Here is a 25,342-nt window from a genome sequence, read left to right on the forward strand (position 1 = left end):
ACAACTTTAGCAGCTGACTATCAAAATATTCACAATTGTTTTCAAAAGTTCTTCCTGATGTTTAGATGGAATCTCTTTTCTTGTAACTTGAAGCCATTGGTTTGAGTTCCACCCTCTGGAGCAGAAGAAAATAAGCTTGTTCCATCTTCCATAAGGCAGCTCTTTAGATATTTAAAGATAGCTACCATGCAAGATGTGGCAATGCATAATCCCATTGCCTAACTGCACCATGTAGTTTTGCAGTAGAAGGCTACATCTCTAGGGTTGCAATTTCCCCTTTTGCCTCCTATTGTCACTATAGTTTTAAAGTACAGATCACTAGGAGCTCCTCTGTGGAAGGTGGAAAAAGGCAGCACTTTATAATCCAGGCATTTGCCCATTCAAAAAATATCCCTTTGCGTATTGTAGCCTCAATAAACATGTATTAACTGAAAGTTTACTTCAAGAACTTATTACTGTCCCTTAAAGGTTTTGACTGAACCTTCTGAAAGTACCCCACAAAAAGGCATCTGTCATAGTAGGTAGTTTATGCTAAAGTCATTGCCCAGAATAAATTAACCCTAATGTATATTTGCATCCTGGCCATCTTCCTCAGTACTCCAGTTCCCTTACCCCCTGCAGTAGTCAGCATTATTAGAGTTCTGTCCAAAAAAAACACGCACAAATTTCTGATTCAGGAAAAGCTCACAGCTGTGGTTTGTACCTCTTACAGTCTGGCAGTGTTTCTCTGCTTACCCTAGTTGTCAGCTACATTTTGCTGTATTCTTTTTAACAGACAGAGAATTGCATCTGTCTGGCTTACTAGTAGTGCATTGGGATACATCTGTGATTCCTAAAGCACATACCAAGAAACCCTCACTTCTCATCTTATAGTTTATCTTTAGGAGGAGTTATATTTGTTGAATGTACTGAATTTTTCAAAGATCAGCAGGAAGAGTTGTGATTAAATGCTTGCTCAGCATTTTAAAGGCAGCTTCTGTCCCTGTTGCCTAAGGAGGTCATACGTTACAATTACTTTGTAAACATCAGATTGTGCAAAACTGGCTGTGCATACCACGCAGAGTGCAAACACACTCAAAACATAGTAACATGGCTTATCTGCCAATTATCAACAAGTTTCTTTTTCATGCCAAAGAAACTGTTTAAATGCAAGAGCAGCTGCTACTTTGTAAATATTTTAATGGCTCCTGTTAAGTAGAGCTGTCAGTGCTCCTTCATTCTTCCATGCCACTGCATGTCTTTGAACTCCATTGCACCCTAGAAAATACTATGAAGATTTGAGTACCGAAAGTGTTCCTGGTTTGTGGGCACGGTGCCAGCACAAAGAAGGTGTATTTGCATCACTGCATACTAAACCGAACAGGGAAGGGAAGTCTCTTGTCTTCTCAGAAGGGCCTGCAGGTAAAATCATATGACCATTTGTTATGAGCTTCTTGTGGAAAGAGGTGGCTGGTTCTTCCAGCCAGGCTGGACCCTGAGATCTACAGGTATAGGATGGTATTCAAAATTTAACAATAACAACAACAGTAGTAGTATCATCACCCAATCATGGTGAGTGGGCTTGCACATTCCTATGACCCTTCTGAGCGAAGCTGTCCAGGGTATCGATAGGCCAGCAGGGTCATCCAAGATGGTAAGGTCAAAGGGGAGGAGCTAGACAAAGAATGATCCAAGGAGTCCTCAACGGCAGAACAGGTGGAAGATAATAAGTGGCATGTTACAAAGGAAAGTGGACATGATTTTCACCGCTCAACAGCTTGAAGAAAAATGCCGAGAGCAAAACCAACCCCTGTATATGCCGTTTACTGACCTGACTAAGGACTTCGACACTAAATTGTAATGCCCTGTGGACTGTCCTTCTGAAGATTGGCTCCCCAGATAAATTTGTGAACATCATTCGGCTCCTCCATGATAATATGACAGCAACAATCGCAGATAACAGTGGTTCTCAAAATGAACCATTCACAGTGGGATCAGGTGTTAAACAGGGTTGTGTTATTGCCCCAATTCAATTCATTATTTTCATCTCCATGAACCTACACATTGTCGAAGAGAAACTCCCCACTGGAGTAGAAATCATGTATCGAACAGATGGAAAGCTCTTTAATCTGAGTAGGCTGAAAGCAAAGAGTAAGGTTGCCATAACTTCCATCATAGAGCTGATGACAACGTCGTGTGTGAACACTCAGAGGATGACCTCCAAACCATCATAAATATCTCAGAAGCTTACAGAAAGCTTGGCCTATCGCTCAACATCCAAAAAACCAAAGTGCTGCACCAACAAACACAAAACAACCCAGCAGCACCACAAATCCAACTCAATGGTGTAACATTCAAAAGTGTTGATCACTTCTCCTACCTGGGCAGTTATCTTTCCACAAGGGCCAACATTGATGCTGAAATCCAGCATCGCCTGAGCTCTGAGTGCAGCTTTTTCCCGATTGAAGTGCAGTGTTTGAGGACTGGAACATCTGCAGGGAAACCAAAATGCTTGTTTACAAAGCTATTGTACTACCAACCTTACTGTATGCTTGTGAAACATGGACCACTTCTAAATGCCATCTCCAACTCCTTGAAAGATTCCCTCAATGGTGTCTCTGAAAAATTTTACACATCACTTGGGAAGACAGGCAAACTAATGCCAGTATACTGGAAGAAGCAAAGATCACCAGGGTCGAAGCAATGATTCTTCAACATCAACTTCATTGGACTGGTCATGTTGTTTTGATGCCTGCTTATCGTCTTCCAAAGCAACTATTCCAAACTTAAGAATGGAAAGCGTAATGCTGGTGGTCAACAAAAGAGGTTTGAAGACTCTCTCAAGGCAAATCTTTTAAAATGTATCATAAACACCAACAACTGGGAAACACTGGCTTGCAAGAGCTCCAATTGGAGAACAGCCAAAGGTGTCATGGACTTTGAAGAAGCACAGACTCAGGATGAAAAGGAGAAACGTACTAAGAGGAAGGCACATTTCGCAAATCCTCACAGTGATCAACTCCCGCCCAGAAACCTAGGTTTCCACTGTGGAAGGACATGTGGATCCAGAATTGGCCTCCAAAGTCACTTACAGACTCACTGTTAAGACTGTGTTTATGGAAGACTCAGCTACAAGCCAAAGAAGAAGAAGATGTTTTGGAAAACTGGAAGCCCAGGGCAAAGGCAGCATCTTGTGGAAAATACAAATCAAGGTGTAAACATAAATTATTCTGCTTTCATTCAAGTATCTCTTTGTTTTCCTTTGCTACCAACAGATAAAAATGTACAGATAAAAAGATATATGGATTTCAAAACTGCTTTTTGAAAATCTAGTTTACATGCTTGCAGACACTCAAAAGCTTAGAATAGGATCAACGGTGAGGCTATGAGTTGGCATGCACATGGGTTAAGGCTCGTGAAGTCTACTTGAAAAGTTATGTGCCTCAGTGGTTCCAATCCGTAGATCTCTGAAAGCAGTAGCAGAAAGTATAGGGCTGCAAACCTATACTCATCAATCTGAGACTCAGTCCCATCAAACTCAATAGGATTGTTTTTGGGGAGAAACGTATAGCCTTGCAGTATACAGGTTTTACTTGATGAAACTACTTTAGTAAAGTAGCTCCTTTTTTATATGGAATGAAAATACATCATTTCAGTAATCAGTAATGTTTGTTTCCCATCCTGAAAACCAAGTCTTGACACAGCAAGGAATCATAGGTACTTAGCAGCATCTTTGCCCTCGTAAGCTGGTAAACATTTCTGGGGCTCTGGCTCAAATAAATTAACAGACATGGCATATAGCATGCTTAGCTTACATTCTTTCCGCAGCCCAGGACATTAACCTGAGCTGTGTGCAGATTAGGTTATCCAGGGTACAGAGAACAAGGAAGGTATAAAACAGGATTTAAAGCGGGGTGGGAAGGGAAATGTTCTTATGATTTGGGGGGGGGGACCCTTTTAAAGTCTCTGTCTGTAACAGGATTTTTATTTCTTAATCCATAGTCTGAAAGCCTGGGATTTAATTATTTCTAACAGTACTATATACAATGTTTTGGGTTTTTTTGCTTTAAACATTCACTTTAAATTATATTTTGGGGGGATTACAAAAGCTTGTTATAAATATGCTACTCCATTATTTTCCTGATCGCTTCACTGTCACTATTCTAAAGCACAAACAGCAAAAAGAGGGAAATTAACATTAATGCAAATCTAAAGTTTAGTTGAAGTGAGGCAGCAAAATGCACACTGGGAATAATTCACTCAGATTTAAATGTTTTTTGGTCCCATTGATTTAATTAAGAGAGATTTAGGGCTTATCCACACTTTCTGCTGCTCTTTCCAGGCACAGTCCAGGTTTTAAAGCTCTTGTGTCCAAGTGCCCTTAAACTTGCTCTTTAAAGCTCAATTGGAGCAAACGGCCATCTGTGGAAAACACAGATTACAAAAGCAGGGCAAAAGGTAAGTCCAGATAAGCCCTGAGACCAATACTTTACTTGTCTATTAAAAATTAGTGGGATGAAAAAGTGTTAGGATATTTCCATTCCACCTTAAAAAAGGGAACAGGCTGTTGTGTGTCACATGCCTGTTTACTTCCTGCTCACTGGGAGTTTCTGTTTTGTATATAGCTTTTGTTCTGCCTCCCCCCCCCCCCCGACATGGATGCAAGCAGTCATGTTTTTCCTTTGTTCTGACAGGGTCCGTCACCCTGGGCGCAGTTTGGGGGGGGCACAGGGCATCATGAGCTCTTTCGTCCTTCTCAGCCACCCTCCAGCTAGAGGGCACCTGAGATCTGCTATCTCACAATTTATTCAACTATATTTTAACGTAGAATGTTTCATGACGTGGAATGTCTAGTGGTACCACATGACATGAAGCGAAAGGTGTCGGACTCACACATATCTACCAGGGCTATCAGCTGCAGCAGGAAGCAGATCCTGGCTACAGGATGTCATGGTCCTTTCATCTATACAATTTATTTGGAGGTGGAAAATAGATCTGACCCACGTGTGTGTAACTGACAAAAGAATCAACTGGGTGCCTAGACATGGGGCTTTGCACACTCTCCAGGAGAAGAGAGACCCCAGTTAGAAACACGCTTAGAATATGAAGCAGTTTAGTGTGGAATATAAGTTGCGCTGCACAACACACAAAACGCCTCTGAAATTAAAATAGCCAATCTTTACTAAGCTCAAGGTACTGAGCATGAAAATGACAATCAAAATTGTTGATTGGCTCCTGTTTAGGAGATCCAAAGATAGCCATGCATAAACAACCCAGTCCATGTTGACTACACAATTTCATTTGGCAACGCTCTATTTCAAACTCCTAATTGAGACATATGGCATATGGCATCATATTGCATCAGCTCATCATACACACCACTCCCAGGACCAATGACATGCTGTTGAGTAATGTAGTTGAGTCAATTGCTGACATAAATTGATGCAATCGTTAGTATAAAACAAAGTCTTGCAGGGTGAGCAAGTCATTTGTGCGCTACTCTCCCATTTACCCCTGTGTCATAAGTACTACAAAAGTGATCCCTGCAGTGTAAATCCAATAGTAGTGATGCCTTGTAAATGTGTTAATATTGCAGATAAAACTTTTGTTACATTTGTGGGGAAGTGACATTTGCAAGCCAGAAAAGTGTCATCAGTCTGATAGTAAAAAGGTGTTATCAGTTCAATTTTGGATGTAAGATTGAGGACCAGGACAAGGCCTGTAAGATTGAGGACCAGGACAAGGCCTGGGCCCCACACATACAATTCAATACGTGTGCAAAAAAAAAAATGTGGGAAAAGGGCAAACAGCCATTTGCTGCTCCTATGGTTTGGAGGGAGCCAAGCAATTATGCAAATGACTGCTACTTCTGAATGGTACCACCTGTTTCTGAAGGCATCCTTGTGGGAACATCTTCAATCAAAATGACAGTTGCATTTGCAAAATAAGCATATGAAGGGGTTAAGGCTCACAGAGTTCCTGTATTCCTTGAGAAGGCAGGTCTGTGTGATGTCATATCCCCTACTTCCTGTGGTGGGAAATAGGACAAAGGATCTTAATATTTTCTCTTTCCTCCTTGCCTCAGTCTCTCTTCTTTCAAGCCAGCAATGTGAGCAGATGTACATGCCTGGGCTCTGCTGAGAGCCCAGGCTCCATATTGGAACTAATTTGTATTTTGTAACTAAGAAGTATTTTTACCTGCATAGTACTTTGATGTATTTGCTACCTGCATTGAAATGTAAGTAAACATTTTTTTTTTGTCTTAAAATGTGGTTAATTCTTAGCTACAGGGACAGAGAAGGGAAGGTCAGCAGACCACAAATAAACAGGGATAAAAAGGTGTAATTTCCTAATTCATAGCTTCCAGTAAGCTGCAAAAGTTAATAAGTGTTTTCACTCTGCTAAAAGGGCTTCACAACCTGTTTACTCTCATAATTCTCCCACACATGTGGGACAAAGGGTTTAAATTTTAATTTACAGATTTAATCCTCAGTTCATCTCCATCATTCACAAGGAAAAAGAAGTGGACAGTAGCATACCCAAACATGCCATCTTCTTTCTGACCAGTTCCACATGGCAAAGGACTTACCATTCCTGAACCTTCAAGATAATTTTCCATCGATTGAGACAGTGAGAAGGGAGGTGAACTGATGTTGGGTTCTCCTCAGCCTTCAGTGTCTAATGATGATCCAGATGTTTGTCATGGTCCGTCATCTGCACCATACCATCTTGCACAAGAAGAACTGAATGATCTTGTTTGTGATCTGGAGCCACCCAAGGCCAAAGTGGAGTTACTGGGATCAAGACTTTAACAATGGAACTGTATCAAGGAAAATGTCCTAATGATTTCATTTCATACTCATCAGCAGCAGTTTGCACCTTACTTCAGAAAGGAAGATGACCCTGTGTTCCTCAGAAAGGAAGATGACCTTCTGTTCTGCTACAATGTAGATGATGTAATGGATGTCCTCAGAATCACACATGACCATGCAAGAATAGTGACTATTCATAGGCTCCTCAAAATTGAGTCTCAAGATGGTGTTGCTGCATAATGGAAATAGAATTCCATCTGTTCCAGTCAGACATGCTGTCTACATGAAAGAAACCTACAACAACCTAAAACAGACTGTCTTCAATGCAGCAAGTATGGCTAGCATCTCTGTTGTGACTTGAAGGTAGGGTCTGTGTTGATGGGTCTGCAGTTGGGATATACAAAGTACTGCTGTTTTTCATGTGGATGGGTCAGACGAGCAAAGACTTTGCACTTTGTGAAGAGAGACTGGAATCAGAGGAAATCTTTGAATGTCAGAGAGAAGACTGTGCAACTCCCAGCACTGGCAGAAATAAACAAAATCTCACTACTGCCCCTACACATCAAACTCGGTCTGATGAAAAACTTTGTAAAAGCCATAGATCAGCTTTCAAGTGCCTGTCTGAAAAATTTCCTCAATTCAGCAAAGTAAGAATTAAAGAGGGAATTTTTGTGGGTCTTCAGATCTGCAAGCTCATCAAAGACAAAATGTTAGACAACCTGCTTCAGGGTGATGAGAAAAAAGCTTGGGGTGCATTTCATATGGTGTCAACTAACTTTCTCGGAAATGTTAGGGTGGAAAACTACAAGGAACTGGTTGAGAAGATGTCTCTGTATCACAAACTTGGCTGCAATATGTCCTTAAAGATCCACTTTCTCCATTCCCACTTGGATTTCTTCCCTGACAACTGCCGTATCGTTAGTGATGAGCACAGTGAATGTTTTATCAGGAAATTGCAACAACAACAATCTTTATTACGGTCCAGAGACCCAACGATTATCAGGAAATTACAATAATGAAAAGTGAAAAGTGGTCCACTTCCCTGTTGGCTGAGTACTGTTGGATGCTGGATGCACACCAGAGATGATCCCGAGCAACAGGCAAAGTGGTGTCAGCTGCCTTTTGCCAATTCATGTCATATGTGCATATTCCCCGATTATATAATAAACTATTGTGGATCTCAAAAAAAAAAAACAAAAAAAAAACAGTAGCCAGTTTTGAATTTTCATTGTCATATTTGTCTCAAAATCTATAAAAAATGAGAGCACCAGGTGCATTTGCCCCTCTGAAGCCTGCTCTGCCACCCCAGGAAGTGGCGTGGATCCCTCCACAGGTCCAACAGCACTCTGTCCCCCACCAGAAGGGAGGGAGCTGGGACTCCTGTCTCAGCACTGGAGCCAGGTATATTTGGAGGGAGAGAAGGGTCTCTCTGTTCCAGCTTGGCCCTCCTATTCTTCCTGGTCTTCCTCCAGAGCCTGCTATGTTGGGTTTGAACCCAATGAATGTACATTTAGGACCTTCTTTTAGCTGCTTTTAAATAGGCTTTAAGGAAGTGTTTATCCCAATCTGTTTTTCATTGCTGATGTTGTTCTAAAGTTTTAAACTTATTGCTCTATTTTCACTGTTTATGAAATTCTATTTAAATTAAATAGAATAATGTTTTCATTATTGCATTGTAAGCCACTATGCAAAGGCCAATTGCCTACAAATGTGAGATACAAATACCTTAATAAATATGTTCCTGTTTTGATCAACATGCAGGTAGCTCAGGTCACCAATATATGAATAAGAAGTTGCCTTTGGTTCCATCAGGGGCAAAGGCAGGGTATGAATAAATATATAATAGGAGACTTGTTTTAATAGAAAACCACTTTGACAGGTTCTAGTCCCAGCTAGTAATAATTACTGTGAAAGTCAGTTACTATCTCCATTGAGATTGTATAAATACTTCATAGCTAGTCTTCTGTAGTAATTGCTTTGAAAAGCCAATTCCTATACAGTGGTACCTCAGGTTACAGACGCTTCAGGTTACATACTCCGCTAACCCAGAAATATTACCTCAGGTTAAGAACTTTGCTTCAGGATAAGAACATAAATTGTGTGGCGGCGGCGTGGCGGCAGTGGGAGGCCCCATTAGCTAAAGTGGTGCTTCAGGTTAAGAACAGTTTCAGGTTAAGAATGAACCTCCAGAACGAATTAAGTTCTTAACCCGAGGTACCACTGTATCCAGTAAAACATGTAGCAATAGTAAACTTTATTCTTAATTTCTGTTTTTAATTTTAAAAACACCTAGAGATTCCAGGCCATATGGACAGAGAAGATGCTTTGAGTGACACTTTTGTAAACCTGACTATACAGCCACAGGAGGACCAGAAAGTTCAAGACAGTCTCCCAGCCTCCAGTGCCAGCGCTCGATGTTTCACACATGCGACCTACAACAGCTCTACAAGGTAAAGATACTCAGTGCGTGCAGGAGTGTTGCATTTGGAGAAGAATGTCACATTTTATTAGTTACTGTCATCTAGCATAATTTACTCTAAAGCAGATATTTTAACTTGGCAATTAAGCATACATTGGCTTCAAAATGTATAATGTAACACATATGTAGTTCCTTGAAGACAACCTCCTTCAATTTTGTAGGTCAGAGGGTCTCTTACAGTTGTTTTAACTGCATGTCTCTTAGTTCAAATCTGCTTTTTATTACCAGTTCTTATCCATCCATTATCTGTGTTTAATCTCGTATTCTATTCACATGTTTTATCCTATGCTTGTTTTTTTTGTTCCTATTTGCTTTAACAATTACCTGTTTTAAATTCTAATTGCTCTTTTATTCATATGTTTTTCTTATGTTCATTCATTCAGGGTCTCAAACTTTGGTGCATGAGGTAGGGTTGCCATATTTCAAGAGGTGAAAATCCGGACACAAAAAGTTGTTGAGCTTTTTTAGGCCACCACCAAGCCAGAACCTGAACCAGAGCTGCCAGTGCCCCATTTTTTTTAATTGATTTCCCCCTGGATGGGCATGTAGGATCCCCAAAAGAAGACATGTCTGGGAATTCCCAGATACATGGCAACCCTAGTATGAGGTGCAATCAGGTGGCCTGGGGAAAGGTTGCAAAACAATTGAAAAAGATTGTCCATGGCCCTGCAACTTACTTGTTTTTCCCCTGAAAATAGAGATCGAGGCTGTTTGGACCAGGACTGGAATAACAAAGCTCTATCTTAGGTCCTGTGATTTTCTTAATAGTGGTGCAGTCTTCTCATATCTCCTTAAACATTTAGCAGTTAATGGTGGTCTTCTAAACAGCCTTGTCAGGGGCCTGTGCTTTTCATAATACTGTGGTACCTCGGGTTACGTACTTAATTCATTCCGGAAGTCCGTTCTTAACCTGAAACTGTTCCTAACCTGAAGCACCACTTTAGCTAATGGGGCCTCCTGCTGCCGCTGCGCCGCCAGAGCCCAATTTCTGTTCTTATCCTGAAGCAAAGTTCTTAACCTGAAGCACTATTTCTGGGTTAGAGGAGTCTGTAACCTGAAGTGTATGTAACGTGAAGCATATGTAACCCAAGGTACCACTGTATGGCACTGATTTTGATGCTGGTGCTGATGCTGACGTGGCAGGTGGAAAGAAAATGCTATTAAAATAAATGTAGGTGCTTGGATTTGTAGGGGAAAAAACCATTTATGAAGGCTGCTGTCCTGAACACACTAGGGCAGGTTGCCAAGACATTGCCCTCCAAATGTTGTTGGTCTAAAACTCCCATAAGGCCCAGCCAGCATGGCCAACTGTCAGGAAATTAGGGATTTGTTGTTCAAGAGCACAGTAGAATTAACTTCTGAATAAACATGCATAGGATTGCTCAGTAAGTTCTCCACCAAGGCACTCAACAATCTTCAAGTGGTCCACAATTCTGGTTTCATATCCTGGTTTAGATGGACCCCTTAAACCCCCGTTACATGATTTAGATGATATAAGACTTTTGGTTTAAGAAAGTAAGCTGAACGTGCAAAACACACAACACATGGCTCATTCCCAGGCCACAAAACCACAGCTTATTGGACCATAATAGTTATATCAAACCTTGTTAGTTTCGGTCAAAGGTATTTCCAGGTAAATGTGCTTATACTTCCAGGAATGTGTTAGCTGAATTGCTACCTAAACTTTTTTTAACAAACCCTACATAGGTTGAAACATCAGCTTAAGCCTGCTGCCTCAATCTCCATCTTAGGAAGCAAGTTCCTTTGAATGTAGTGGGAATTAATTCCAAGGACATAGGTTCCAGTTCCCATGAGCTTTGGGAAGAATTTAATAATATTCCATGCAAAGAATTTACACAATAATCCAAACTCCAGCAGACTTATTTTAGAATATTTACTTCCTCTTCTTGCAAAGTATATTGTTCCCCATAGTAAGCTGAGCACTGGAATGCTAAAAATTATTTTGGTTTTTCAACTTTAGTTTTACTTCTTGCCTTGCTGTTTTGAATTCTGAAATGGATCAACTAAGAAGGGTCATCACAGATTGTCGATCCTCTCAGCTAAACTTCTTTGCAATCATTGAAGCTTCATAAAGTGCTTTCCCCTCCCAAAGGCTGAGATTACTTCTTGCTGAGCTGAAGAACATAAAGAGAGCTTCCAACCCTCACTAACAGCTTCTTCATGCCACTAAAATCCAAGTGAATGCTGCCAACCTAAAATAAGGCAGATCCACTATTCCTGTATTTTTCCCTCCTCCTGAGCTCCCAAATACAAAAGCAAGTCTTCATCCCTTACTAGTAATTGTTTGGAACCTTAGAAGTCACATGAACCTCACCAACTCCAATGTGAGATGAAAAGGAACTCCCTGTAATAACTTCAGATTGGCACAGAAATAATTGACTTCTGCTAGAGGCCAGAAACCCGATAAACTTTCTCCTCACTGTTATAAAACATTGCAACTGAACATAATGTGCAATTTCTTATGGAGCAACTTGCATATATTTGCACATTGCCAAGTTCTTACCTCTTGCTAGGTTCACAAGACTACATTAATACATCTTCATTTCTTGTCCTACAGAGGAGTCTAATGAGAAAATATACTGCAAAAAATATAGTCAGAAAAGCCAACATTTGAATTATATTCTATTGATACTATACAGTGGTGCCTTGCAAGACGAAATTAATTCGTTCCGCGAGTTTTTTCGTCTGGCGAATTTTTCGTCTTGCGAAGCACGGTGTCGGGAAAGTTTTGGAAAAGCTTCAAAAATCACCAAAGTCTTCCAAAACCTCAAAAAAGGCTACCACACCACGTTCTATGAGTTGCTCCTCGAAGTCAAGTCGCAACTGTATTAACGGTGTTAAGAAAAAGGAAACAAACTTGCAAGACGTTTTCGTCTTGCGAAGCAAGTCCATAGGGAAATTCGTCTTGCGAAGCAGCTCAAAAAACGCAAAACCCTTTCGTCTAGCGAGTTTTTCGTCTTGCGAGGCATTCGTCTTGCGGGCCACCACTGTACAGTGGTACCTCGGGTTAAGTACTTAATTCGTTCCGGAGGACCGTACTTAACCTGAAACTGTTCTTAACCTGAAGCGCCACTTTAGCTAATGGGGCCTCCCACTGCCGCCGCGCCGCCGGAGCACGATTTCTCTTCTCATCCTGAAGTAAAGTTCTTAACCTGAAGCACTATTTCTGGGTTAGCAGAGTCTGTAACCTGAAGCGCATGTAACCCGAAACATATGTAACCCAAGGTACCACTGTATTTCTGTCCACGTGTAAAGTGGGGATAAATACTGCGGCTGGCTCCAGAGTGGAAGTGTTGGAGAGGCAGTGCCAGCGCCCCCTTGGGGCAGAAGCTTCGGAGAGGCGGCGGTGCCCCTCAGTGATGCTGTGATCACTCGCATTTCTGCCCCTGGAGCAAGCTGCAGCCGATCCTAGTGTAGGAGAGGGGTGCCCAGAGCTGTGGACAATCATCCTTCTCAGCCACCCATCTGGAGTGCGAGCCCAGCGCTGCCTTTGTGAGTGGCGCTTGGCTCGCAGCCTTGAGCTGCTGCGTCCTTCTCATGGCACCCTCCAGTTGGAGGGTGGCTGAGAAGGAGGCAACAGGCTTGTGCCCTGGCCCCTGAGAGCCCAGGGAGCTATGGCGCAGCTCCCAGGATCACAGGAGCACACCTGCTTCATCAAGGACACAACAGCTCATTGTGCCTTGATGCTCCACCCAAAAAACTGCCTGGGGTGACAGCCCTCCCTCCCCGCTATGCCACTGGGCACATAGTATGCTGAAGAGCTAAAAGAAGCCTTTCTACACTTTATTCAGTAAGTTTCCTTGAAAAAATAAAAAAGCTAAAAACTTTGTAAATAATTTATCATCTCTGTAGTTATAACTCTTACAGTTGTATTTTTCCACCATTAGCATTATTGCGAATACCGTTCGCATTTACACAACTACAGATAACCAATTTATTTTTCACTCTTTTGTTGTGATTTGAAATAGGAATTTTTATATCCAGTCTCCCTGTATCAGTTTCCAGTTGGACTTTGGTTTTGCCTTCCTAGACATAAGAATACCAAAACTTATACATTATCTTTGCTGACATTACAATATCACATTTTACAAATAGGCAATTATAATTTGCTTTACTGCTGCAAAAACTGAATAGATTCCATTTTTAGTGTTGTACTTCATTCCATTTTTCAAGCCTATCAAATCTCTACTATGTTTATATTTCCTTTGCCAAACACATTTCCTTCAGCATCATTAGTGCCATTTTGGACCATTCATTGTAAGTTTTAAGTATACAGTTACAAACCTTCCATTAGTTATAGTCATATGGATGTGTTCTACTTGTAAGAGCAAGGTTCTACATGTTTTTTGAACATGTAAAAGTATTTAGGCATCATTTTCTGTGCTATATTAATAGCACAACAACTTTGGTACTTATAACATGAATAATGCATTGTTTGTTTCCATTCCCCTTGACCTGAACTGCCAGTTATCTCTTTTTTTCTTAAAACTGATGAGCCAGGAAGCAGTGCCAGCATGCACATAATATTAAAGGTGTGTCAGAAAGGGTGTACTGTAAAAATAATAAATGTGAAAACATTCTAATCAGCCTGCCTTTGATTCACAGAAGGTTGAACAAACCTGTTTACCTGCATAGTATTAAATTGCCGGTGTTAGAGTACGTCCTTATATAATTTTAAAAAATGAGTCTCTCTTTAGTTTGGAAGTGAAAGATAGCAGCACTTTTCAAAAGATTCAAAACAGGAATGCATCAAAGGTGCAATGTCAAAAAGGCAAGAAATATCATCTCAGGATCACATAACATCTGTCTTGAACAGTGTCTCTTGTTGCTACCATACGTGACTTTCCTAGATAGGCCCTCCAAGGGGGAAAGGAGGACTTTTATCAACAGGATACCAAGCCCAGTCCTTATATGGTATAACTGCGAGCATGCAACTGTATTGTGCAATTTTAACATATGATGTCCCAAATTGCTTCAAGAAGAACTGCTAAACTGAGTATCAGAATCACATTCACAATTTAATGTGATTTAAGGCCATGGACTTAAATGGGTTGAACTTATTATTAGACTTTAATTTGAATATTTACTTTCACATCACCCCGTATATTAAAATACAGTTTGTATTTTATTATCTTTCTCCTCCCCTTCCACTTGAACTAGTGGTCTTTGTCACAAACCATGTGTGTAACATTGGGGAGTTTTCAGCATTCATTTTTAAGAAAGGGTAAACAAAGCATCTGGCAAATGCTCTACTAAAACATTTTCTAGTATGGTATTCCAAGTGCCCTGCACCAAAGCAAACTGTCACCATGATAGAAAAACATCACAATTATTTTCACATTAAGCCAAACTGGCCCAACCCAGACTGACCTTATTTTACTCATCTCACAATCTTTTGAGCCTTATTAAACTTGGCATTGTGAAGGATCATGTGACACCAAGCCTATTTCTGCATCTTAGATAGAAATAAATGTAGTACTCTGAGTACTTCTATTGCATACAGCTCTTAGGTAGATTTATATGTATTAGGTAAAAGTCACTAAGTTGCTTTTATCCCCTTCTGGGCTTTTCATGTTTGTTGACTTTAATGAAAACTAGAAGCAACATCTTCTTCTAAGCCTTTTGGATATAGTTGAAATCCTCCCAAGCACTGGTAATTTTAAAGAAATAAATGTCTAAAGAGGATGGACAGTTTTAAGCTCTCTTAAAAACATAAAAATAGAAGGGTTACAGCAATTTGGCAGCCAAAAAAGCAATTTACAGGTCACCATGGAATCCGCAGCTATGTGTAGGAAAGCTGATCAAGAGACTACAGAAAAGATAATGGAGCTGGAAGCCAAAAGGATCTTTCCATTTTGAAACTCACCTAATCTGGTCTCCAATGAAGTTCCTTAGTTTCTTTTCTTGAGCCAATAAAGCTTAGTGGGAGAGGTGGTTGCATTATTGTGGCTCAGAGAAAGCTGAAGAGCTGCAATGTTACTATACATTCATAGCTGCTTGCAGAACCTCCATTCAGTTCAGTTTTTGTTGTTTCAGCCTTTGGCCATATCATCACATGACAATAGACTATTAACCAATTAAAAAATAAAAAACCAGTCAGCCATTATAACAGTCTTCACTGGTTTGCGACCAAAACACTACCACATATTCAAAGCTTATCTTCTCAGCAGCAAAGAGGGGTTTTACATTCAGACTGAATCATGTGTATCATCAAAGGCTAATTCTACTTAATACTAACTACACCATCAAGCAAGTTAATGTGCAATTACATCAGAGCATTCACATTCTCAGGATAACAATTTACATGCTGCAACTGAAAAAAGAGGCATTTGATCATTAAGTTAGACTATGACAATGACACGTGGTGTAACGGTTCTGCAATTTAATTGATATTTCCCTATTGACTAACAAAGTTGCTGTGAAAGAATGTTGCTTCCTCCACCCCTTCTTCTGCTCACAATCACTACAATGCAAATAAGTACACAAAAAGATACACAAATCAAAACTGATTTTCTATTCAGTGAAGGCAATACTCACCTAGATTTTTAACTAACAAGTTGCAAAGCAAAATGCTGATTTTGTTTCCCTAATAAGGAAACTGCCTACATAAAAAAAATAAGATGACCAACACTTAAACTTTACTGTATAAACCGACATACTTTTTATGATTATATTAAAATCCTCAGAAATGTTGAAAAATTAGTGACTTATTCAGCAAATACATTATCCTGTTCTGATAAACTGCCTCATAAGTCATTTATATACATAGAAGCTATACATGATTCTCAGTAATAGGCCATTTCCTTTATTGTTGTTGTCAAGGATATGCAGCTAGTATTCAAATGGAAGGCTCATTAGTCTAAAGAAGAGCACACAAGTTTATTTTAATATTCATTTATCTGAAAAGGGAATAAAGCGATGGACATTCTGCTGAGGTCTCTCAGTCCCCTTCAGAAAGTTCTGCAAACATGGTTAACTAAACATTCCAGGGTGCCTAGTTTTAGATCATCATCTTCATTTAGTTGGGCTCTGCGTGTCCTCTTCAACATTTTATTGGTTTCTGATGCCTCCTCACTTAGCCACATTGAATTTACAAGCACACATGCACACACAGAGATTAAATAAAATGGTCTCTTAGTTCCTTACTAATATATTAGTGATCCTGAGACCATGGGCATAGCCAGGATTTATTTTGGGGGGCAGGCTTTATGTTGGAGGGGGCAGAACCGAGTTATCTGCAAAACAATTGGTCAGTTAGTTAAGTACTTTTATTTATTTATTTATTTATTTATTTATTTATTTATTTATTTACTTGATTGGGGGGGCAGCTGCACCCCTGCACCCCGCTGGCTATGCTCATGCCTGAGACTGTAAATTGTTTTAATACAATATTAGTATTTCTACATTGTTGTAACATGCCCTGGGACTTCACTGTGGTAAGAAATGTTGTTAATAGTAACTCTATAGATTAATTCAATACATCTGATCTACAGGACAAAAAAGTAGACACAATACTGGGCTTAAATCTCTCCAACTAGCCCTGCGGCCTGAGGAGCATGCAAATACTGCCCCCCCCCAGCTGATCTGCACGCAGCCACGGAGCTGGCCGCTTGGGCACCTGGAGCAGGGCACATGCCATACACCTGGGGCGGGGTGAGCAACCAGGGGGGTGATTGGCACGGCAGCAATCTGCCCGGGGGGGGTGTTTCCCCCCAGGTATGACAGCTGGGGCGGACAGCCCCCACCCCTTCCTATGCCCCTGTCTGCACGCATCAGCAATGGAGGTGGGTTGTTCACACTGAGGTTTTCTTTTCTTTTTTTGCAATCAAGCAGTATATAAATTTCATGAAATAAATAGATATGAGCATGTGTGAGTGTGCTGTGGCCACACCCACATCTACTTTAGCACATCATGAACAAACTGACGTGAATCTATTCCCAGCAGGACTAAATCTGGATCCAATCCATTCTGTGCACATATAGCTTTTGTAATTGAGATTTTTGAGCCTCAGGGAGCTCAAAACAGTAAGGCTGGAAGCCTGTATGTTAGGAGTAAGCCCAGTTTAATCAGTGAGACCTACATTTGAGAAGGCATGCAGAGGCTTGCAGTGTGAGGTCTACAAAGCATTTTTACAATTATGTGCAGACCTTCACATTATACTTTGCCTGTTTCTTTTAAGATCTACTTTTTCTAAGGAGACAGACCAAAGGGACTGTGAATTTGTAACAGGCAATTGCACGGCTCCACAGGTGGAGAAGCCTGCATCTTGGTGTCGGACTGGTAAGGATAATGTCAAATGTGTATAACAAGGAGTGGTTTTGGAAACTGATCAGCTGACAGGTCTGGAAGAATTTTATAGTGGGGGGAACCATCACTTGTGAGGTTTCCTAGTTGACCTGCAGAGTGCAGATCTGTAGCAGTGAGACAGCACGGTCTAAGCCAGGGGTAGTCAACCTTTTTATACCTACCGCCCACTAATGCCTCTTTCTTGATGGTAAAATTTCCTTACTGCCTCCCAGTGCTCAATGGGAGGAGGATTCAGCTTGTGGCGTAGAACCCCCTCCCACCCACCTAGAATCCTGAAACACCCACTGGGCGGTGGGCGGTAGGGACCAGGTTGACAAGCCTTGGTCTAAGCACTTGGAGGAACCAATCATCTTTTGTGCCTTAATTCCTCAGTCCCATGAATGAACTGGTGTCTCTCCAGCATTATGGTAAATATTTAAAGCAAATGAAAGACATTTCACAGACATAGTACAGTTGCAGAGTTTTTACCATGCACTGCTTGATTATCTTCCTATGTAATAAGCTCTTTTATTCCCCCATATTCCCATATTGTCTCATTCAAAGAACATTTTTGTTATACCCTAGCAAGGTTAGGTAAAAATAGAACAGCTATGATTGGGTGAACATAGGCTGCTCCATTTAAAGGGGTTGAGGGCCCCAATTAGATAGTTCTATCAGAAACATAAAACAAAGAGGTGGTCCACATGATCATATATCTCACTTGTTCCGTCATCACTTAATTGCTTAACGCTTGAATCTTTGTACAAAATCCATTGGAATGTATTGTGTATGACGATATATTAAAATTCTGGTGTTTCAATTCTAGCAATTCTTTTACACCTGCAAAGCAATCACAATGTTGAAGTCAAAGGCTAGACAGATTAGTCTCATAAAGGTTCCCAATCAAAAATACATGTAGTTAAAGGGAGTTCATTTAGGGAAAGTATTAGGGTAGCAACAAATCTAAATCAATCTATATTGCGTGCCACAGATCATGTGTGCACATGTTTTGGTTAGTAACAGACTCACAACAGTGAGTCTGGCTAAGACAGTGAAGGTGTGACCCCGGAGAAGACACTTTATGGCAAGATGTGATTTAAATACAGAAATGAGCATAGAAAAGAAGTGAAATAGACAGTAAGAATAATCAGGAAACTGGAATACGCTATACTAGTAGCTTGTGTTATTTATTATTGGTATCATTTGGAATAAGAAAAACATCTTAGGTAAAACATTCATCTTTATGGCTGGAATCCTTCCTAAAAATGAATGTTTCATTCTCCCCCATGTTTCCAAATCTTTTTTAACATCTTTCCATACCTTAACATAATTGTCTCGAATATGTTGGGATTCTTTACTGTCAGTCAGACACTTAAATACTTAATCTTTTTCTCAATTTTAATGCCGCTCAGCTCCTCCAAGTCCTTTTTAGACTGCATAGCCATATTCTTGACCAGCATCTTAGTCTTCCCTATGCTCTGCCCAAGGCATGTTTCAGGTCTGTTCTACTGGCACCTACATTTACTTTTGTACACTACACTAGGAAATGGGGATTTCTTTTTTTTTTTTTTTAGCTTACACCAGAAAACTCAAGGATATCACTAAACATAGGGTTAAATGAGAAACAGACCTAATATATTGGAGCACATGAAAAGCCCACGTTTACATGAATAAGAAAGCACTATCCACATGGCAGGTCTGCCATAAGAAAAAGTGTGAAGGTGCCCTGTATGTATCTCTGTGTGTGTGTGTGTGTGTGTGTGTGTGTGTGTGTAACATTTACTATGTGCATCTTAAAAAGAAACTGGATTTAATTGAAATAGTATTTCTATCTTGATTGTTTTGCTACCTAGCTCATTCAAATTACTTACCTTGTTTTTTAGAAACTCCCGAGGAAACATGTGATGGACAGGTAAAAAGTTTTCCATGTTGCTCCACAGAAAATACATGTTTGCAACTCCATCTGTCACATTTTCAGAACACATTTTTATTTCTTTACATAGTGTCATCAGTGTGCATGGTTTTTAAAGAGTACAGGTATTTCATCCAAGGAGCTTAAAAGTTTAAAATTCAACAGAGGGCGGGGAAGCAGGAAAATAGTATACAATTAATTTAGTTTCACATGCTTAGTTTGCTTACAGAGTAGTCCACCATCACAGCAATACCTCAAAGACTGCCTCTCTCCATATGAACCTACGTGGACCCTGAGATCATCTTGTGAGGCCCTTCTTGGTGTGCCTCCTCCACAAGAGGTCCAGAGGGTGGCAACACAAGAACGGGGCCTTCTCTGCAGTGGCTCCCCTTTTGTGGAGTGCTCTGCCAGGGAGGTTCGGCTGGCACATTCATTATACATATTTAGACACCAGGTGAAAACGTTCCTTTTTAACCAGGCCTTTGGCTAATTGACGTCCAATGCCCTTTTAAAATGTGTTGGAAGGGGGGATTATTGGGCTGTTTTTATTATGTTTTGCTGTTTTTTATATTGTGATTTTATGTTGTGAACCACTCTGAGATCTACAGGTATAGGGTAGTATTCAAATTGTTGTTAAGGTGAAAGTTTTCCTCTGCCCAACACATATTGCTGCCCTGGAGTGCTGCTGGCTGATGACAGAGTGACTCAAGCATCATTGTTTGGTGCAGTCTTCCCCCTTCTGCTCACCAAACAGTATCCATCACAAGGCTTGAAATGAGACATTCTGGGGGTGGGGGAGGGGCGGAGCTGAGCCAGCTTGGCATTTGTTGACTCTCCAGCCAGTTGCACTGCTGTCACACAACAGTATGTGGTCCAATTTGAGCCTGGTGGCATAATGAGCTGCCTTCCTACCCCCCATCTTTCACCTTGCCAGTATGAGTGGCAGTGCAGTGGCCCCACCACTCTGTAAACCCCCACTAGCTGGGTAGAGGAAAAGGTTCGGGTTTTGCCTTAGTTGGAGTAGAAAACAGGATTTTAGAGTAGGACAGGAGTTGTCCCTCAGTTGTTGGATTTCAAATCCCATCACCCCCAGCAATGGCCAATAGCCAGGAATGATGGGAATTGTCCAAAACATCTGGTGGGGTAAGGCTCGGCTTGTGCAATTGTAATTAAAGTCTACAGCAAACATTCTCAGTCCTGCAACCTAGTTTACATTCCAAGAATATATGAGGTCAGAACAGACATGTTCCTTCTCCACTGAATATTCAGGGCCATTCATACAATGAGAAACAGGAGTCTTAGCCTAAGAGATTTGCTCCATGCTAAGTTACACACTGGCTATATCCATGTGATAAACTATGCATTAATTTAAGAAAAAGTGCTTATTCCAGCTGTTTGTGTCTTCAACTAGTTTAAATTTTATTCTTATGTTCAACCCAAGAATTAATTTGCATTTCTCCCCCCATACGGCGCTCAGTGTATGGGTCCTGCCAAAAGCCATTCAGATTCTGTACAGAATACTTTGTAAGCAGCCTACTTGATTGACATGAACGTAGCATAAAATAAAAATTAACATTCTGCTGGCTTCCATATTCTCAGCTGACACCTTTTTTAAAGTAATGAGCCAGGGCAGAACTTGTAAGTGATCCTTCCCCCTCTATCAGAAAGCTGCTCCTGAGGACCTAGTCCTTAAATTAAGACATCACTTCTGTGCAATTTCACAAACGTCTGCATCTAAAAATGGCTCCGTGTGCATTATATGGCGGGTGAACTAGAATTTCACAACACTTTCCCACAACAAACAAGTAAGGTGTGAATGGCAAACACCTCTCCGGGCACACGGCCACCTTTTCTTTTGACAGGTTTTAACACAGTAGCCCTAACCAACAAGGATGAGAATTATGGCCTTCATATAAAATTTGCTGATAAGGATCTGGTCCATGGAGCCAAAAAGCTCTCCCATTAATAATGCTATACAAGTTTCTACATGACAAAATATACTAGTAAACAAGATCATGTCATCATACACTAAAAAGACACTAGCTTCAGAGCTACCTTGCTAGAAAGAGATGGTCATTTATAAAAGATAAAGATGTAATTAACTGGGGAGGGGACAGCAAAAGAAAAGTAGACATGCCATATAGCAGAGGGAAGGGAAATGTGGCCTCAGGGTCACACACAATCCTTGGCCTAAGTGCAAGCAGCATGCTTCTTAATTTAATGAGAGCAGAGTGGGGAATGGGGGGGGGGGAATGATGGAAGAACAAGTGGGGTGAGGGAGCCTCTGCAAATGATCAGTTTAGCCCTCTAGCAAAAGTGATCTGTCTGTCTCTCTCCTGGCAGCAGCAGCAGCAGAGTGGGGGGGGGACGGGTGGGGCGGCCACCCACCCACTACTGTCTTTGACTCCTGACAGACTACTCCTGAGGGAATGTGGCGCGAGACACACACAAAACAGGTCCCACTTGCCCACCTTATATAGTTCCCAACCTTCCAGTCCAGAATTGAAGATTATTATTTGTCCATCTCCAGACAAAAACTGAGAGGCATCTGACAGCTATAGCTGCGGTAGTTTTTGAACAGGAATGTTGGAGTGGCAACTGTTCACAAAATACAGATCATACTGGCTAACAGGTTTGATTTCCAGAGTAGCATAGGAGTGTTTTGGTGCATGAAATGTGCCAGCGTGTGTTAATTGGCTTCTGATCTGTAATTATATAGGGGTTCAGAATAGGAAGGAGCTTAGTTGTATGAAAGACTTTGTGTTGTGCAAAGTAAAGCAACTGTTTAGAATATGTTGCCAAATGCTAACTCATTTCAAAGTCCATATTACTCTTACTAGCAGTTTAAATATAGAGAAAGGGCATGCTGGAAATATAGTACAATTACAAAGATATTCACTGCTGAAATGCCGGGTTGTTTCCATCTCACTGTTAACAGATATACCATGAGATGGAGCTGCTGGTCTGGTAAATGCATGTTGTTCAAGACTGATCTAATCTGACATGTGAAAGTTCTTTAAAAAACAAAAATCCTCATGAATTCCACTTGAACTTGCCAGCACACAATAAGCCTGAAGCAGCCTTAACTTGCACACTTTTGCTGCCAACTTTTATACTTTTTTACTTAAATGACTAGAGCATATGTTGAATATTGCAGTGAGGCAAGTTTCCTTTTGTTTCAAGTTCCACACCTAGTTCTCTTTACATCATGAAGGCTGAAGCATTTGTATGTTTTGTAATTTGAAAAGGGAGAAGTCCCTTGTTTGGGGCGGGAGAGGGGAATTCATATTGTATATTCTATTGCACCAAAAACATAGGCATGCATCCGTGTGATACAAAATATACCCAAGGTTTGAATGTGTACATTTTCAGAAATAGTCATTTTTTAAAAATGCTTAGCTTTTCAGAATTTTGCTTGAGAGTTCAAAGATACGGAACCACTTGATACATGACCAAAAACATGGTGTTATAGGTTGTTCTTCAATAAATAGTTAACATAATTAAGACTTTTTAAATTGAAAAGTTGTTTGTTTCATTGAAAATGTGGTTATAAAGAGAAACATACAAGTCTTAATATCCATCCTGTACTGTAACAAGTGTCATTGTTCTTTTTTCCTTTTCTTTTTTACAGGAAATCAGAAGTGGCTCCATCGAAGTGGTGCATTTTGGCCTGGTATAAGCCAAAATCTTAATAGTTAAGATCTTGAAAGAAAGTCAGGAGGACCCTACAGACCAATTGTTGAGAATTTTCAACCTCCTTATTTCAATCAATTCTGTAATAGAGTTCAAATATTGTATTCATCTGAGTCTAATGCGCCACCAAATCTAATGCACACCTCAATTTTCAGAACCTTGAAACCAAAAAAAGTATTTGCCGGTGAATGTAAATGTACCATCAAAGCTAAGTAATCTTAATTTTCGCAACGTAATTTGGCCAGAACGGGTAAGTATTAGATTCAAGTAACTATGGTAGCAGTAAACGCTCAGCACTTTTAGTCCCATTTATTTCTATGGGAGAAAGTTCAGCAAGTAGACATAATGTCTGAATGTAGACATTCAGTCATAAAGAAACCCTCTGTCTGTCTGTCTGTCTGTCTGTCTGTCTGTCTCTCTCTCTCTCTCTCTCTCTCTCTCTCTCTCTTTCTCATACACATACACACACAGAGAGAGAAAACAGCTTTGCAACTTTATTACAAGGAAGTCCAGCAAATGCTGCAAATAATTACACAGTACAAATACTGGATATAATAGAGGGACAGTTATATGAGGTAGATTTGGAAATGAATCCAGGACTGCTGCCCTAAAGTGGGTGGCTTTTCTACCATCTGATAGCACCTTTGTTCCAGGTTCACAAAGGCCTAGACGTGTCTCCTCAGAAGTAAATTCTATCTAGCTAAATGGGGCTTGCTCCAAGATAAGCAGGTATACAATTACAGCCTAAATATCTTTTAAGGCAGCCCATTCCCTTGAAGTTTGCAAATACTTGTTCTTCTTTGCCCATCTGTGCAAATCCCTAAATTTTATAATGCCACAAATTGCAAAATAAACCCTGTATACATTAAGGCCAACAGCACTGTATAGTTGTCCCATGTAGGGTAATGAAGACCATGAACTCATGCACAAATTGGGGACCTGATTGAGAGACCCTGTGAAACTTTTCTTCCCAGTTCCATAAACTGACAGCATAAATCAACCTTCATGAGGGTGTGGGTGAAAAGATTCATTCGGAACGGGAAAGTGGTCTTCAGCTTCTCATCTTTAAAGCCACATGGAGATGGACCAAGCCCACCTTTCCCCCAGCTCCTGGGCCACAGGTCTGGAAGGTCAGTCAAGGTGGTGGAGCCCCGAAAGGAACTTCATGCAGCATTAAAATGTTATGCAGGAGAAGGTAATTCAAGAATACGGAGAGACCCCCTTTCCCTATCTCTGCCTCCTTCCCTCGCATAAGCATAAACATAATCCACAGTGGCAGTTAAAAGAAATCTCAGAATTTACTCCTCCCTCCTTTACGACTACAAGTTTGAATTTCCACTTAAGGCTTTGCAATAGATATTCCATAACATTCTAACAGATAGCATCTTCACTCAGGATACCTCTGCAAAAAATCATCCTTTAACAGCCAGTACAATTCTTTGAAGAAAAATGCTCTCCATTTTCCAGTACATCCATATCAGTTTAGCTGAATAACCATTATTTTCCCCTTAAAAAGGCATGGTGACTCTAACAATCTAACCTTCTATAGAATTATTCAGCTTTTTCAGGCATTAACAGAAAATGGACTGGGGGGAATCCTATGCTGCATTTTGTCATAACTACAATTTGTACTCTCCTTTTAAGAGTAGTTTCCTCCTGACATTGTTCAATGCATTTTTTTCTGGTGTTGTCAGGAGACATGTATAATATAAAATGATCTTAACTGTGGTCACACAATTTAAACCTAAAGTTATGTTGAGTTTAGTTATGTACTTAATTTGTAATATTGCCAAATAAAGAGAGATAAAATTATTTTTATACTTTGCAAAGAGTCCTTGTCAAATCTGCATCTATCCTTGTAGATGATGGGTTTAGTAGCAAGACTGGGGGAATAATGCATAGAGACTTATCAGTAATAGTCTGATGAACACATTAAATCCATGCTGAAATGCTTATGTCCTCAGCAGACAAAAAGTAGTAAAATGCGTAATATTTTCAACACTCACTGGTCCAGTGGCCGAGAAATACAAGACCTATGAGACAGTAGTCCACCATATATCACTGCATATAAAAATAAAATTGTTACTGTGTGGTTTCTTTCAATGACAGGAGGAGAGCATGTGCCTCATAAGGTATATTTATATAAAGGCACTTTCTGC

At 40.4% G+C, this 25,342-nt stretch overlaps 1 protein-coding gene across 7 annotated transcripts in view; it reads left to right on the forward strand.

Annotated features, from left to right (window-relative positions):
• Window positions 1-24,995, forward strand: part of WDPCP (WD repeat containing planar cell polarity effector) — a 171,266-nt gene extending 146,271 nt beyond the window's left edge. For 4 of the 7 annotated variants that reach the window (XM_083495163.1, XM_083495164.1, XM_083495162.1 and 1 more), the window contains exons 15-18: window positions 9,085-9,241; window positions 17,472-17,572; window positions 19,462-19,490; window positions 23,122-24,995. In XM_083495163.1, coding sequence (XP_083351289.1) covers window positions 9,085-9,241; window positions 17,472-17,572; window positions 19,462-19,490; window positions 23,122-23,169 — 335 coding nt within the window. In that variant the 3' untranslated portion in view covers window positions 23,170-24,995. The remainder of the gene's footprint in view (window positions 1-9,084; window positions 9,242-17,471; window positions 17,573-19,461; window positions 19,491-23,121) is intronic. The other 3 variants (XM_083495167.1, XM_083495166.1, XR_014523941.1) reach the window with 2 other exon arrangements.
• Window positions 24,996-25,342: the final 347 nt, after the last annotated feature.

Source organism: Podarcis liolepis (genome assembly GCF_965112155.1).
Source record: "Podarcis liolepis genome assembly, chromosome: 3".
NCBI classification, from domain to species: Eukaryota; Metazoa; Chordata; class Lepidosauria; order Squamata; family Lacertidae; genus Podarcis; species Podarcis liolepis.